This window comes from Hemitrygon akajei, chromosome 18 (genome assembly GCF_048418815.1).
Source record: "Hemitrygon akajei chromosome 18, sHemAka1.3, whole genome shotgun sequence".
Classification (NCBI taxonomy): Eukaryota; Metazoa; Chordata; class Chondrichthyes; order Myliobatiformes; family Dasyatidae; genus Hemitrygon; species Hemitrygon akajei.
In genome coordinates, this window is record NC_133141.1 from 65,251,174 (window position 1) to 65,269,481 (window position 18,308).

Here is an 18,308-nt window from a genome sequence, read left to right on the forward strand (position 1 = left end):
TTTGGGATTGCTAGCAGCCACAAAACAAAGAAACACAATAGAATTGATGAAAAACCACATACAAAGACCAACGAACCAATGTGTGAAAAACCAAATCGTGCAAACAATTAAGAAAATTAAAAAAAATAATACCCAGAACATGAATTGGAGTCCCTGAAAGTGAGGCCACAGCCACAGAGCCACAGCAAGTGAAGCCAGTCCAGGAGCCTGATGGCTACAGGCCACGGCTGTCGAGTCAGCTCAGCACCGAGGCGAGTGAAGCAGAAATCCTATCCCCAAACCACTTAATTTTCCCCACATTTCCATCAAACCCTCCCTCCACACCTACAAACCTGGGGCAATTTTATAGTGGTCAAGTAATCTACAAGCTTGTGTGTGTTTTGGAGTCTGAGAGTCTCAGCCCACAATACGGTGCCGACTCAGAATCAGAATTAGGTTTATAATCACTGACATGTTGTGAAATTTGTTTTGCAGCAGCAGTACATTGAAAATTTTCTATAAATAATATTAAATAAATAAGTAGTGCAGAAAGAGATGGACAGTTCTGTAGCAGTTTGCAGAACACTATTCCAGCATCAGCAACCCAGGACCAATGTTTAAAGATTAGCATTGTTTGTCACGTGTACATTGAAACATCAAAACAGAGTGAACATTTTTTTGAGTCAACAACCAATACAATCCAAGAAGCTGGGGGCAGCCTGCAAGTGTCTCCAAGCTTTCAGTGTGCCCACAACTTGTACATTCTTTGGAATGTGGAAGAAAACAACATAGTCACGGAGAGAACTTACCAACTTCTTACAGACAGCAGCAGGAATTGAACCCTGATCTTACAGCTGGCACTGTAAAATGGAGCACTAACTGGTACGTTGTGCCACCCTGCCTCCGTCTGTAAGAACTTTATACATTCTCCCCATGACTACATGGATTCCATCCCACAGTCCAAAGACATGCAATTGATTCGTGTGTATCTCTAAATAAAAGCACATTGAAAGCCTACCACAAAGTGATAACATACTCGTGGAATATATAGGAAGAGATGAACTAGGTTACACAGACCATTTCCATGCCTTAGCATGCCCTAATTCCATGTAAAAAGTAATTTAACAAGACATCAGTCAATAGTCAATCGATCTGACCTTTACACCACAGTGAAGGAGCTTTTATGCTTTTATGATTGTGCATTGTAAGCTGTTTCAGGACACTACCTTTCTCTCACCACACTCACAAGCCAATCTTCAGAGGCTCCGCCTTGAAAATTCATCCTGCTGCCCCCCCTCCCCCACGTCGCTTTGTTCCATAACCACTTTTGGCACTGCTTCAGCTCAAAGTTAGTCAGCCAACTCTCATCATTTAATCTACTTAAATCATGTCCCTTGTCCCAGTGTCAAGCTTCAGCACAATAAAAACTGGGTTCCTGTCCCACTATAGGGAGGAAGGAGGCAGACATAACAACGCAAACATTGAAATCCAACCCAACAACCCTGAACATCAGATCAGAGTGAAAATTAGGCGGCAAAGGTTTCATGTCCAAGATCCTTCACCAGAACCATGGTGAAATGTTCTATCCAAGGAATTAACACAAAGGTGTCAATTCTGTTCTCTGTCCACAGAGGGTTCCTGGCCTGATGTCAGAAAAAGCCACAGAGCCAGCTCAAACATGGACACTGGGCTCCCCACCAACAAGGACTTCTTCAAAAGGCAATGCCTCAAGCCAACACCCATCATTAAGGGCCTTCACCACATGCCCTCTTCTCATTTCTACCATCAGGGAGGAGGTAGAGGAGCCTGAAGACACACATGGTCTGAATGAACCATGAACACTACCTCCCTATTTTGCTCTCATTTTGCACGACTTATTTATATTTCCTATTGTAACTTCAAGTATGTGTTTTGATGCACTGCAATGTAATGCAGCTGCAAAACAACAGATTTCATGATATACATCAGTGGTAATAAACCCAATCTCTTTCTGCTCTTGGAAGACCCTCACCATCCAGGCCATGCTCTCTTCACTGCTGCCTTCAGAAAGGAGGTACAGGAGCCTTATTTTCCACAGCACCAGGTTCAGGAACAGTTATTACCCTTCAACCATTTTTTTTTGGTCTTCCTTTGTATATTTGTTGTTTGTCCACCCTTGTGTGTGGTTTTTCATTGATTCAGTTGTGTTTCTTTGCATCTACTGTGAATGCCTGCAAGACAATGAATCTCAAGGTACTAAAGAGTGACGTATACACACTTTGATAATATATTGACTTTGAATTTACTGTGATCTCTGAACTTTGAAGAGATTGGGGACACAGAGCAGCTCAGTTAATCTCTAACCATGGTTAGGCAATGTTTCCATCTTCTCTCATGCCTCATACAGGAAGGGCACAGCCCTGATGAAAGTTTTATGAATATGTAAATAAACCTTTTTGCAAAGCCAAAAGAGGCACATTTCTAACCAGCCTACAGGCAAGTTCTCCATTTGAAAAGGAGTTTAGGCTCACAAACATCGCTATTCAGATGAGCTACTTGTGAGAACAGAATCAGTGATCTGAGCGCAAGCCTAGAATTTTAGGGGAAAGAGCAAAGGAAATTATGTCTGAAGGGACCTTGGTGTTGAAGTGCCCTTATCCAAATGATACGGCTGTTGCAACACAATCCTGGCTGTTCAGATGTCGCACTATGCTCTGGAGCATTCCAAATGAATGATTCTGAAATGCTTTTCAACATATGTATTAATTTTAAAACAGTTTTTTTCCACAGTGTAGACATTTACTCAAATTCTTCACCCAAAGTTATTAAGGCAGTGGTCACTCCATAGAGAAAAAAAACTAGAAACCATTCAGCCCCTCAGACTTGTTATACTATTCAGGGACATTGATATCAAGTCAAAATCAAACTCCAAGTAAGTTCATTAACAAAGTACATATACACTCAGTGGCCACTTTATTAGGTACACCTGCTCGTTAATGCAAATATTTAATCAGCCAACCATGTGCCAGCAACTCAATGTGTAAAAGCATCCAGACATGGTGAAGAGGTTATGATCTAAGTGACTTTGACAATGGAATGATTGTTGGTGCCAGACGAGCAGTTTGATAGCTCAGAAAATGCTGATCTACTGAGATTTTCACAAAGTGTCCAGAGAATGGAGCGAAAAACAAAAAACATCCAGTGAGCAGCAGCTCTGTGCCTTGTTAATGAGAGGTCAGATGAGAATGGGCAGATTGGTTCAAGATGACAGGAAGGTGACAGTAACTCAAATAACCACACGTTATAACAGTGGTGTGTAGAAGAGCATCTCTGAACACACAACGCATCGAACCTTGAAGTGAATAGGTCACAGCAGCAGAAGATCATGACAGATTCCACTTTTGTATAGAATAAAGTGATCACTGAGTGTATGCCACCATATACTACCTTGAGATTCATTTCATTTCAAGGTGATTGATTCATGGATCGATCAATCATACAGTCTTGCTTTCTCTCTCATATTCTTCAATACCAGAGTTATCAAAACTTCATCAACCTCAAATTTCAAACTAACAATTGAGCAACGATAATTATAGAAGAGGAAATAGAATGAGGTTCTAATCCTTTGGGCTCTGGGTGTCCCCAAGGAGCTATTTACTTCCTCCTACATAACAGTTTCTCACAGTAACAGTCAACCCCGATTCTGTTCTTTATCTGACATCTGTCTTCATCTTCCCCCAGTTCTTCCCCTCCTCCCTTCCTCCTCGCAATCTCTTCCACATGAGTAACTTAGCAAGCGATTAGAACAGGAACTTTTGCCAAAGTTCCTCATTGATGTTCCGCAGTTAGAACCCGAGCTGTTTCAAGTCTCGTTCCAAGAGACAATTTAAGTTAGCTACACCAGTGGATGTAGAGGGAGTGTCTCAATGTTGGATCAGACATTAACTCACTCTACTATAGGGGCTCCTGACCTTTTTTATGCCACGGAGCCCTACCACTAACCGAGGGGTCCATGGACCCCAGGTTGGGAACCCCTGATCTACAAGTTCTCACTTGAGTACTGAATATTTCTCAAGGGCAATGAGTCACAGAAAAACAAAGGATTTCTCTGCAAGTTCAAGTTTATTGTCATTCAACCATACATATGCCAACAGCAAAACCAAACAGTGTTCCTCTGGGGCCAAGGTGCAAATCGCATAGACACAGGTGCAGTCACACATGACACAATCCAGTGCATACAGTCACAAAACAATATTAACACAAGTCCAAGTGGCCTGGCCTGAAGATTGGTGAGTTTACATTTAGGACAAGGTGCACGTTTCTCTAAGACAGTATAACGTTACTAATCTTTTGGGCTCCGAGTATCCCCAAGGAACCATTCTACACCCTCCTAGGTATCTGTTGTTCAGAGAGTTAAAAACAGTGAGCCCTGATTCCATTCTTTATCTGACCTATCTGCCTAGGCTGAAAAATTAACTCACAACAACATGACTAGAGTAAACACTCTAGTCATGATCACATTGCTTCTTTGTAATCTGTTGCAATTGCTTCACAGGTTACCAGGAGTTTACAACTCCTTCATTTTACTTCATTGGCTGTATGTATTTAGGGAAGTCCTGGAAAGACTTAGGAAAGAAGTACAAGTCAGACAACAAACAAAATTCAATTGGAAGAACTTCTGTATTTTCTAGAAGGACCAAAATCTAAGTAAATTTATTATCAAAGTACATACATTCAGTGGCCACTTTATTAGGTACACCTGGTCATCTGCTAGTTAATGCAGGTATCTAATCAATCATGTGGCAGCAACTCAATGCATAAAAACATGCCGACATGGTGAAGAGGTTTGGTTGTTGTTCAAACCAAACATCAGAATGGGGAAGAAATGTGATCTACTTCAGTGACTTGGACTGTGGAATAATTGTGGGGGGGTTTGAGTATCTCAGAAACTGCTGATCTCCTGCGATTTTCTACACACAATAGTCTCTAGCAGTTACAGAAAATGGTGTGAAAAACAAAAATCCTTCTGATGCACTTCTGCTGGTGAAAGTGCCTTGTTAATGAGAGAGGGCAGAGGAGAATGGACACACCAGTTCAAGCTGACAGAAAGGCGACAGTAACTCAAACATTACAACAGTGATGCACAGAAGAGCATTGTACAACACGTTGAATCTGGAAGTGGATGGACTACAGCAGCAGAAGAGCACAGACATACACTTGGTCACCACATTATTAGATCCAGGAGGTTCTAATAAAGTGGCCACTGACTGTATATGTTGCCATATACTACCCTGAGTTTCATTTTCTTGCAGGCATTTACAGGAAAATAAAGAAATAAAAAATATGGAAAAATTATAAAGAAAGACCAACAAACAACCAATGTTGAAAAGACAAACTGAGAACACAAGTTGTATAGTCCTTAAAAGTGAGTCTGTAGATGGTGGAATCAGTTCAGAGTTGAGATGAATGAAGTTATCCATTCTGGTTTAGGAGCCTGATGGCAAAGGGGTAATAACTGTTCCTGAACCTGGTGGTGTGGGACCTGAGGCTCCTGTAATGGCTGCCCGATTGTAGCAGTAAGAAGAGAGCATGGTCACGTGCTGGGGGAAGCTGCTTTCTTGTGGCAGCGCTCTTTGTAGATATGTTCAATGGTGGAGAGGGCTGAGAGGAGGAGTAAATGTAGTTACCTGGGTTCAATAACTGGCCTAGGCTTCAGTAGAGACACAGCACAGTAACAGGCCCTTCTGGCCCCAAAACACCCATGTGACCAATTAACCTACTAACCTGCAACATCATTGGAACGTGGGAGGAAACCAGAGGAAACACACACAGTCACTGGAGGTCATACAGGAGTTGACCTCTGATTGCTGCTGCTATGAGGTGTTACGCTTACTGCTGAGTTGCCATTGGTCACACGGGCGTAATTAGGTGGCATGAACCTGTTACTGTGCTGTATCGGTAAATGCAAATATAAACTATTTAAATACTGGTCGGAGGAATGAAGAGGAGACTCTCTTCAGCATTTCTTTAGCAAAAGGGTAGTGAATCTGTGGAATTAATTGTCATAGATGGCTTTGGAGGCCAAGTCATTGGGTATATTTAAAGGAAAGATTAATAGGTTCATCAAGGGCGCCAAAGGCATACATAGAGAAGGTAGGGGAATGGGATTGATCGGAAAAATACATCAGACATTATCAATTGGTGGAGCAGACTCAATGGGTCAAATGGGCTACTACTGTCATAGAGTTATAGAACACTACAGTACCAAAACAGGTCCTTCAGCCTAACTAGTCAATCCAAATTATTAAATCTTCTAGTACCATCTATCTGTACCTGGACCATACCCCTCCATACCCTTCCCATCCATGTACTTATCTAAATTTCTCTTAAACGTTAACCTGCATTGACCATATTCACTGGCAGCTCACTCCATACACTCACCACCCTCTGAGTGAAGAAGTTCCCCATCATGTTCCTATTGAACATTTCATCTTTCACCCTTAATCCATGATCTCTTGCTCTAGTCTCACCTAAATTCAATGAAAAAAGCTTGTTTACATTTACCCTAGGCATCCAGGCTTTTTCCAGTGAGGATGGGTGAGAGTGTTCTGGTGTCTTATGGTCCCTGCATGCAATACCTCATCTGAAAGTCCCTGTCTCTAATACTGGAACAGTCCCTCAATGCTGTCAACTTACATTACATGCACGGGTTACTGGGCCTTGCAACCACTTCCATCTAACTTAAAGGCAAAAGAATCTCGTTAATATTTGAATTATTGATACTTCGAATATCTGATATTTTCAAAATTTTATTTACATTCAATCATTTTTATAGGGCATAAGCTCAAAAGAGGAAAAATAATAAGATTCAGCAACAAGACAAAAGCCACAAGGTTTCATTACAATTAGCCCCATTCTATCTACCCCAATGAGTTCCACAAATAATGATTAATTGGTTTATTCACAGAATCAGAATCAGGTTTAATATCACCGGCATATGTCATGAAATTTGTTAAATTTGTGGAAGTAGTACAATACAATACATTAGTAACATAGAAAAAAAGAATTACAGTATGTATAGACATGTACTGTATACCAAATAGTTAAATAGAGCAAAAACATAAATTTACAAAAATGTAGTGAGGTAGTGTTCATGGGTTCAATGTCCATTCAGAAATCGGGTGACAGATGGGAAGAAGCTGTTCCTGAATCACAGAGTGTGTGCCTCCTTCCTGACAGTAACAATGAGAAGAGGGTATGTCTTGGGTGGTGGGGCTATTTACCACACTATGTAATGTTTACATTGGTAATTTAAGGAGAGAGGTGGACAAGGGTAAATCAATACAACAGCATTTGGTATAGCCAATACGACCAGTGCCATTGCTCTACTTACAGCACTCTTTTTATCAAGGATGGAGAATCAACTTCATTCATCATATACATTTACGTGTATTAGGAATTTGCTGTGGTGCATTGGTCAGGGTATGACATCCATCAAAAAAAATAACATTCAAAAATTATAAAAAATAAAGAATTATATCAAATATAAAGTTAGAGGTTAAAGTTGGGATATGGAGTACATATTTATTTTTTTAACTCTTTGTTATTTTGTAGAATCACATTGGTTAGGTCACTAAAGGAAGGTTTTCAACCCTACAACTCTATGCTGGCTCATTTTACTAGCCTTCAAACTAGTACCATTCCCCAATCAGAATCAGATTTGGATATCACCACTTTTCCAAATGAACTTGGGAACAGTGACCTTTCTGTCATAGGTTATATCATTCTCCAGGGCAAAAAGGCTTGGATATATCCATCCTATGGAACCCTTCACACCTCCCCCAGTTTCTCATGATCTACAATTTCTGAAACCCAGTTGTCGTCACTGGTCGTCACGGTAACCAGTCTTCCTCCAACACTACGGAAACACTTTGAATCTGTTAATTACTCCATCACTGTTAATAGGTTATTGCACTGCATAATTTGCTGCTGCTTTGATTTCTGTATTACAGCAGTGATTATGCCTTGCAAAAGTTATCCATCCGTTGTGGAGTGATTTGGAACCTGATAAAATTTTAAAAGATATTTAATATTTAGTTGTGTTTAACAGCTGGAGCAATACCTACTGGATTCAAAAATAAGGATAAAGATTAATTTGCCACATGTACATCAAAATATACAGTGAAATGTATTGTTTCCATCAGGTGTGTGGTGGGGGTAGCCCACAAGTCTCACCATGCTTCCAGCACCAACATAGCATGTCCACAACGCACTAACCCTATGTCTTTGGAAAGTGGGAGGAAACAGGAGCATCTGGAGGAAACCCACCCAGTCATGGGGAGAACGTAGAAGCTCCTTATAGGCAGCAGTGGAAATCAATCCTTGATTTTACAGAATGGTGCTGTAAAGTGATTGCACTAAGCACTATGCTATCATGCTGGCCCACCACTTATCTATGGGGAAATTGCTGAGCCTATGCACATGCAGACTTACAAAAACAAAATGCCTCACAAAATGCCTCAGCAGATTGGGAGGCAGATTTTGGAAAGGTGCAAAAATAACAGGGTTATCATGGGTGACTTTAACTTCCCTAATATTAATTGGCACTTGATTAGTTCCAAGGGTTTAGATGGGGCAGTTTGTTAAGTGTATCCAGGATGGATTCCTGTCACAGTATGTTGCCATACTAGATCTGGTATTAGGTAACGAACCGGGTCAGGTCACAGATCTGTCAGTGGGTGAGCATCTGGGGGACAGTGATCACCGCTCCCTGGCCTTTAGCATTATCATGGAAAAAGATAGAATCAGAGAGGACAGGAAAATTTTTAATTGGGGAAGGGCAAATTATGAGGCGATAAGGCTAGAACTTGTGGGTGTGAACTGGGATGATGTTTTTGCAGGGAAATGTACTATGGACATGTGGTCGATGTTTAAGGATCTCTTGCAGGATGTTAGGGATAAATTTGTCCTGGTGAGGAAGATAAAGAATGGTAGGGTGAAAGAACCATGGGTGACAAGTGAGGTGGAAAATCTAGTCAGGTGGAAGAAGGCAGCATACATGAGGTTTAGATCGGATGAGTCTATTGAGGAATATAGGGTAGCAAGAAAGGAGCTTAAGAAGGGGCTGAGAAGAGCAAGAAGGGGGCATGAGAAGGCCTTGGCGAGTAGGGTAAAGGAAAACCCCAAGGCATTCTTCAATTATGTGAAGAACAAAAGGATGACAGGAGTGAAGGTAGGACCGATTAGAGATAAAAGTGGGAAGATGTGCCTGGAGGCTGTGGAAGTGAGCGAGGTCCTCAATGAATACTTCTCTTCGGTATTCACCACTGAGAGGGAACTTGATGATGGTGAGGACAATATGAGTGAGGTTGATGTTCTGGAGCATGTTGATATTAAGGGAGAGGAGGTGTTGGAGTTGTTAAAATACATTAGGACGGATAAGTCCCCGGAGCCTGACGGAATATTCCCCAGGCTGCTCCACGAGGCAAGGGAAGAGATTGCTGAACCTCTGGCTAGGATCTTTATGTCCTCGTTGTCCACGGGAATGGTACCAGAGGATTGGAGGGAGGCGAATGCTGTCCCCTTGTTCAAAAAAGGTAGTAGGGATAGTCCAGGTAATTACAGACCAGTGAGCCTTACGTCTGTGGTGGAAAAGCTGTTGGAAAAGATTCTTAGAGATAGAATCTATGGGCATGTAGAGAATCATGGTCTGATCAGGGACAGTCAGCATGGCTTTGTGAAGGGCAGATTGTGCCTAACAAGCCTGATAGAGTTCTTTGAGGAGGTGACCAGGCATATAGATGAGGGTAGTGCAGTGGATGTGATCTACATGGATTTTAATAAGGCATTTGACAAGGTTCCACACAGTAGGCTTATTCAGAAAGTCAGAAGGCAGGGGATCCAGGGAAGTTTGGCCAGGTGGATTCAGAATTGGTTTGCCTGCAGAAGGCAGAGGGTCATGGTGGAGGGAGTACATTCAGATTGGAGGGTTGTGACTAGTGGTGTCCCACAAGGATCTGTTCTACTTTTTGTGATTTTTATTAACGACCTGGATGTGGGGGTAGAAGGGTGGGTTGGCAAGTTTGCAGACGACACAAAGGTTGGTGGTGTTGTAGATAATGTAGAGGATTGTCGAAGATTGCAGAGAGACATTGCTAGGATGCAGAAGTGGGCTGAGAAGTGGCAGATGGAGTTCAACCCGGAGAAGTGTGAGGTGCTACACTTTGGAAAGACAAACTCCAAGGCAGAGTACAAAGTAAATGGCAGGATACTTGGTAGTGTGGATAAGCAGAGAGATCTGGGGGTACATGTCCACAGATCCCTGAGAGTTGCCTCACAGGTAGATAGGGTAGTTAAGAAAGCTTATGGGGTGTTAGCTTTCATAAGTCGAGGGATAGAGTTTAAAAGACGCGATGTAATGATGCAGCTCTATAAAACTCTAGTTAGGCCACACTTGGAGTACTGTGTCCAGTTCTGGTCGCCTCACTATAGGAAGGATGCGGAAGCATTGGTTTAGAGAGTATGGATTATGATCAGAGATTAAGGGAGCTAAGGCTTCACTCTTTGGAGAGAAGGAGGATGAGAGGAAACATGATAGAGGTGTACAAGATATTAAGAGGAATAGACAGAGTGGACAGCCAGCGCCTCTTCCCCAGGGCACCACTGCTCAGTACAAGAGGACATGGCTTTAAGGTAAGTGGAGGGAAGTTCTAGGGGGTTATAAGAGGAAGGTTTTTCACTCAGAGAGTGGTTGATGCGTGGAATGCACTGCCTGAGTCAGTGGTGGAGGCAGATACACTATTGAAATTTAAGAGACTGCTAGACAAGTATATGGAGGAATTTAAGGTGGGGGGTTATATGGGAGGCAGGGTTTGAGGGCCGGCACAACATTGTGGGCCGAAGGGCCTGTAATGTGCTGTACTGTTCTATGTTCTAAACATCAGACAGAACTTTTCACACGATGGGTCAGATAACAAGAACCTGTTCATTTAGTCTGGTTTTAAGTGGAATCTTGGCGATATCAATGAGTTTAGATCGGGAATTCCACAGCTTGGAATTCAAGGCAGCTTCATTGGTGGGAAAATTAAATCTGAAAATAGCTGTGAGGCCAGATGTGGATCATAGGGCTTCAGATAGGAAGGAGCAAGTCACATGCTTCCAATGGAGAGAATTTTAAATGAAACAGTCATGAAAACAGACCTTCCAACCCAACATCCATGCTGACTGTGAGCTAGTCCCATCGGCCTGCATTTGCCCATGACCCTCTAAACCTTCCCTATTGTTGTACTTATCTACTCAGTCATGATTTCTGGCAGCTCATTCCAAATATGCACCACTGTTTGAATGAAGAAGCTGCCCCGATGTCCCTTACGAATCTCTTACCTCTGATCATGTTTTTAAACACCTCCTCCCAGGGAGGAAGAAAATGTACCCTTTCTATGACCCTCATGATTACATATACATATCAGGTCACCACTTAATCTCCTACATTCCAAGGAATAAAGTCCTAGAGTACACACCACTCCTTGTGACTCAGCACCCTCCCCCCCCAAAGTCCAGGCAACATCCTGGTAAATCCTTTCTACAGTCTTTCTAGTTTAATAGGCTAACACAGTAGTCTAGTGGTTAATGTAATGCCTTAAAACACTACTGATCAGGATTCAGTTCCCACCACTGTCTATAAGGAGTTTGTCACAATGGGTTTTCTTCAGGTTCTCCAGTTTCCTCATACGTTCCAAAGACATATGGGTTAGTAAATTGTGAGAATGCAATTTTGGCACCAGAAGCTTGGCAACACTTGTGGGCTGCCCCCAGCACTTCCTCAGAGCATGTTAGTTGGTAACGCAAGCAACTGTTTTCACTATATGTTTCGATGTTCCAATGTTGTGACAAATAAAGCTAACCTTTTCTTTTTGCTAACCAAAACTGTACACATTTCTCCAAGTGTAGCTTCACCAACTGCATTGTCACAACTCCTATACTCAATGGCATGATTAAATGCCAGCATACCAAACGCCTTCTTCACCATTCTATCTACCTGTGACACCGCTCAGCAAACTAGGCACATGCACTTCTAGGTTCCTTGGTTCCATAATGCTCCCCATGCCCTATCATTCACTGTGCAAACCCTATGCTGTTTGGATCTCCCAAAATGCAACACCTCACATTTATCTGGATCAAAAACTCTTTGCTAATCCTCAGCCCACATACCTAGCTAGAATTGGTCTGTACTAACAGTTTTGAAATACCAATGGCTTTTGAGTATTTGCTGCCACCTGACAGACAGGGGGTGGGGTGGTTGAACAAAGGGTATTTTTAATAATCAACCTACCAAGCCAACCCAAGTTCAAGTTCAGTTTATCGTTAAGCAACCGCACACACGTATACCGCCAAACAAAACAATTTTCCTCCGGACTAAAATGCACAACACAGTACATTTCACACACACAACACAAAGTAATATTACCACAAATGAATTAACAAATAATAAGATGCATATACAAGTTAAAAATTAAACAGTCATAACTTCAAAAACTAATAAAGTAAATAACACTACGTGATGTGACCTGGGTGGTGGCAGAGAGTTCAGTAGTCTCACAGCCTGGAGGAAGAAGCTGTTTCCATCCCAACAGCTCTTGTTACATTATGGTACCGCCTGTCTGATGGTAGGGTGTTAAAGAGGAACCGGGGAACTCTAATCAAACAACAAAACCTACATAACCAAGATTAATCAGTTCTGATGCAAGGTCTCACCTGAAATATCGACTCTTTATTCCTCTCCGTAGATGCTGCCTGAACTGCTGAGTTCCTCCAGTATTTTTTCTGGATTTCCAGCATCTGCAGAATCTTGTGTTTAAAATCAGTTTGTTTATTTTATCTAGAGATACAACATGGAAACAGGCCCTTCTGGCCCAATGAGCCCATTCGTTCCAATTACATCCACGTGACCAATTCCATATGTCCTTGCAGTCAAGTTAACCCTGTCTCATTAATTCCATCCAATGCAATGCTAGATTGCTTGCTGCTGAGTTAATCAGGTCACTTTGCAACCCCCCAATTTGACCCACAACTTTCAATTAATTGCAAATACAACAATGTCTGTTTATTATTCTATGTGGTTAGTCCAAATTCCAGTAACGATAAGGAATGCCTTTGTGTGAATGAAGGTCCAAGAATCACCGCGTAAGAAAAGACTTGTCTTTCATTCAGCACATCTCACAACCACTGGATACTTATTGTATTATTTCCAAGATGTGGTTGTTGTTATAAGCAGAGAAGACATGGCAAGTAATTGGGGCTGGAATACAAGGACACAGGAAGAAAACAGAACATAGTTTGGCCCACAATGGTGTGCCAACCTTTTAAGATCAATCTAACCTTCCCCTTCCCCAGAGCCCTCCACTTTTCTATCATCCATGTCCCTATCTAAGAGTTTCTTAAATGTCCCTAATGTCCCTTCTACCACCACCCCTGCAAGCACGTTCCATGCACTTGCAACTATGTAAAAAAGCCTCCCTCCTATACTCCCCTTTATACTTTCCTCCTATCATCTTAAAACTACAACCTCTCGTGTTAAGGATTTCTGCCCTGGGGAAAGGTCTCTGGTTGTCCATTTGATCAATGCCTCTACCATCTTGTACACCTCTTATTAAGTCATTTCACATACTCCTTTGCTCCAAGGAGAAAAGCCCTAGCTCACTTAACCTTCCCTCATAAGACATGCTTGTAAACCAGGCATCATCCTAGTAAACCTGCTCTGCGCCCTCTCTATAACGAGGTACCAGAACTGAACACAAGGACCCTCACCATCCAGGCCATGCTTTCTTATCGCTGCTACAATCGGGCAGCCATTACAGGAGCCTCAGGTCCCACACCACCAGGTTCAGGAACAGTTATTACCCCTTTGCCATCAGGCTCCTGAACCAGAATGGATAACTTCATTCATCTCAACTCTGAACTGATTCCACCATCTACAGACTCACTTTTAAGGACTATACAACTCGTGTTCTCAGTTTGTCTTTTCAACATTGGTTGTTTGTTAATCTTTCTTTATGTATAGTTTTTTCCATAAACTTTTTTATTTTAATTTCCTGTAAATGCCTGCAAAAAATGAATCTCAAGGTAGTATATGATGACATATACATTCAGTTCCACCACCCATCGACTCATATTCAAGGACTCTGCAACTCATATTTTTAGTTTTATTTACTGTACTTATTTATTATTATTTACACAGCTTGCCTTCTTATGCACATTGGTTGTTCATCCATCTTTGTTTGACTGTATTGATTCTATTGTTTTTTTTCTTCTCCTGTGAATGCTGGCAAGAAAATGAATCTCAGTGTAGTATATGGTGAGACACAAGACATGTATTTTAATAATGCATTTAATTTGAACATTGAACATTCTAACAGAACTGCCTGTACTCACCATTGAGTTCACATAGTATATAACAAGAGAGAATTGGCTTTCACAAGGGTGACACTGTAGCATAATGTTACTACAGTGCGAGCAATGTGAGTACAATTCTTGCTGCTGTAAGGAGTTTGTACGTTCTCCCCAATGACTGCTGGGTTTCCTCCAAGTACTCTGGTTCCTGCCCACCTTCCAAAGACGTAAGGGTTAGTAGGTTAATTGGTCATATTGGTAATTGGACAGCGCAGGCTCATTGGCCGGAAGGACCTGTTACCATGCTGTACCTCTAGGTAAAATAAAATTTCAACTTAGTCTACTACAAACCATCAATGCAACAGCAGGCTTGTGGCTCCTTTCTGGTTTGATGAGAGTCAGCTGTTTCCCTTCCGCATTGCGGCTCTTAGTTTGGAATGTTGATGGAATTTTGAAACAAGTCTAGATTCCCAGACTGTGAACCTAATGTATTGCAAACAAAAGCATAGAGCCCCACAATGGCCAATACGTACAAGATGTGGTGTTGCAAAAATCCATGGTAACAAGACAATTAAAAGCATTGAATGTACAACAGGTTCAGGAACAGTTACTACCCCTCAATTATCAGGCTCTTGAACCAAAAGGAGATAACTACACACAATTTTATTTACCTCATGTTCCAACAACCTATGGACTCACTTTCAAGGACTCTTCATCTCATGTTCTTGATATTTATTGTTTATTTATTATTATTCTTTCTTTCTTTTTTATTTGCAAAGTTTGTTGTCTTTTGCACACCCGTTGAATGCCCAAGCAGGCCTGGTCTTTCATCGATTCTATTATGGACTTACTGAGTATGTCTGGAGGAAAATGAACCTCAGGGTTATATATGGTGACATATATGTACTTTGACAATAAATTTACTGGACTGTGCTAGATTAGTTTCAGTTGCAATGGGTTCTTTATTCAAGGCAAGAAAAGCTCCACATTATTTTTCTATTTACCATTCATGTTCAGAATATCATTTTCTTATTACTTGCACAATTTGTCTACTTTTGTACATTGGTTGTTTGCCCAACTTTGTTAATGTACTTTCTTTTTCTTAAATTCTATTTTCCCTAAATTCTATTTGTATTTATTGCATTTACAAGGGGAGCACATAATGTTAAGATCATTGGAGGAAAGTATAGGAAAGGGTGTCAACACCATAAGACATAGTAGCAGAATTGGGACATTCAGGTGACTGAGTCCATTCTATCATGGCAGATACATTAGGGACATTTAAGAGACTCTTAAATAGGCACATAGATGATAGAAAAATGGAGGGTTATGCAGAAGAGAAGGGTTAGATTGATCTTATAGTAGGTTTAAAGGTTGGCACAACATTGTTTGAAGGGCCTGTACTGTGCTGTAATATTCTATGTTCTATTTCTTTATTTTACTGTAAATGCCTGCAAGAAAATGAATCTCAAAGTAGTATATGGGAACATTAAACAAAAAGAATGCTGGACAAACTCAACTGGTTAGGCAGCATCTACGGAGAGGAACAGTCGACATTTGGTTCCAAGAACCTTCTGAAGGGTCCTGATGAGGGTCTCAGCTCAAATCACTGACTGTTTACTCTTTTCCACAGATGCTGCCTGACCTACTGAGTTCCTCCAGCATTTTGTGTGTGTTGCTCTGGATTTCCAGCAGCTGCAGAACCTCTTGTGTTTGTGGTAACATATTCATACATTGGTAATAAAATTTTACTTTGACAAACATGTCAGGATGATCACACTTCACCAGAATGGGAAGAGCATTTCCAACACTAAGTGTCCTGTACATTTGGGAGTTTAGAAGAACAAGGTTTCAATGAAACCTATCAAACATTGAAAAGCCTAGAAAAAGTGGATGTGGAGAGGATGTTTCCAATAGTGAGGAAGTGTAGGACCATAGGGCACAGCCTTAGAATAGAAGGATGCCACTTTAGAACATAGGTAAGGAGGTATTTATTTAGCCAGAGGGTGGTAAATCTGTGGAATTCATTACCACAGATGGCTGTGAAGGCCAGTTCATTGGGGATGTTTAAGAGCATCAAAGGTTACAGGAAGGATGAGAATAATGATGTTGAGAAGGATAATAAATCAGCCATGGTTGAATGGCAGAGCAGACTCAATGGGCTAAATGCCCTAATTTGCTCCTACATCTTATATGAAATTTGCACAGTTTCCCTATGGAGTGCGCCTCCACAGTTCGGTAATCCATTTACACTCACTGCGAGGCCAAACTCATGCGTAAGGAATGGTCACTTAAGTATTACAACACTGCTGGCATCTGCCAAGTGAACGCAGGCAACAGCGGGACAATAGCTGCCTGGACGCTGGTGGGTGTGTGTGGGGGTTAAAATAAGTCTTTTGTAAAAAGATGGATTCTCACAGTCTTTACAGAATCTTTGTACAGTGAACCAGAAATAAGTTAAAATTTCTCAATAAATCCTCCACCACTGAGGAAGAAAAAATAACTAAATAATTAAGGTTTTTGAACCTTACTATCCCATTAAAGTTCAGATACTGTTAATCTAGTCAAAATTTTCAAGGAGTTCGAGAAAGTTATAAAGTCTGTTTCTGGCCTTCCTCTCAAAATATTCCTTTAACCGAAAATAAGCTCTTTGGAAACTACCAAGTATTTCTCTTTCGTTTTAAAGAAAGGAGAAGAGCTCTGATTATCTTTTTTTAAAAAAACGTTTTGATATAGGGCTTTACGCAGGCCCTCAAAAACAATTTAAACTTTTTATTTAAAAAACTCTTTCAGGTCCGATTTTAAAGCGTAACGCTTGATAAATGGACCCACGCCCTCCAAGCAGCCTTATCTCGAATAAAACGTTCAATTTTTGCAACGCCCTACCGACCTGTATTGATTTTTGAGATTTAAATGAAACATGTCTGAAATAATTTATATCAAAAATGACGATTTAATTCCCAGACGAACGAGATACAAACACAGATAGTAAAGCCTTGTAAGGGAGGGAGCCTTGAATACTTTCTTGAAAAATAAACACTTTTATAAAATCTCCTTTTAAAAAAAGTCTTCAGATCTTCACGTATGGAAATTGATTTTACTTTGGGTCCGAAAAAGAAAAAGGGTGGTTTGATATACTTCCGCCTTCTTGGCGCCTTCAACGGTGAGAAGGTTCCGAAATATAACGAGTGAGAAAAAGCAGCGGAAATCATGACAGGCTTTCGCTACAGTTTTCCACAGGGAAATGCCGAGTTACAGTTGGTTATGGTGTCTGCCGGGCTACAGATTCCTCATGTAACTGCCAGGCTCTAGTTTACTACAATGAAACTGTCGAGCTATAGTTTGTTACAGCGAAACTGACTAGTTATAATGTAGCTGATCAAGTGGACCCCGGAGCACGCGACCATCGTGTCGATTTCAGCTCACCTTGTCCAGGCAGTTGACTTTTTCGGTCGGATAGACGATTTTTTTACATCTAGCGCACGGAGGATTCATTTTACAGGCTTTTTTTTTGTTTGTTGCCTCTCCCGCTTTCTAGCTGCAGTTCGGTCTTTCCAAATGTCTGAATATTTCCCACTTTTTTTTCCTCTCTCTCGCTCCCTCGGTCTGATTACCTCCTTCCGCTTCTATGTGAAGCAGTTTTCTCTCTGATCTAATGAGGGAATAAACAGGAGGGGCCCCTGAGAACGAGCCCTGAAGAAACTGCACGTCGAAAAAGGGTTGGGTCTGGCGAGCGGGGAGGGGGGGGGGCGGTGAGAGATTCTGAAGGAGCGCGCACGCTGTTAGAAGACGTACACGCTCAGAAAATGGAAGAGGACTTGGTAGGCAGGCGACAATTCTGCAAGACGGTATAAACCCTTCAAACAATACGCCACAAACAATCCAGAACGAATTGTGCTCGGCTTGTGTGTGTCATTTTTGTTTGAAGATCATGTCAGCTAAAGTAACTTTTAATTATTAAA

General features: G+C 41.4%; 1 protein-coding gene across 2 annotated transcripts in view; it reads right to left on the reverse strand.

Moving 5' to 3' along the window:
• lasp1 (LIM and SH3 protein 1) overlaps window positions 1-18,071 on the reverse strand; it is a 197,732-nt gene extending 179,661 nt beyond the window's left edge. The window contains exon 1 of one of the 2 annotated variants that reach the window (XR_012102071.1): window positions 17,773-18,071. Coding sequence is in view for 1 of the 2 variants with exons in the window: in XM_073071751.1 (XP_072927852.1) it covers window positions 17,773-17,841 (69 nt within the window). In the remaining variant the exon portion in view is untranslated. The remainder of the gene's footprint in view (window positions 1-17,772) is intronic. The other variant, XM_073071751.1, reaches the window with a different exon arrangement.
• Window positions 18,072-18,308: the final 237 nt, after the last annotated feature.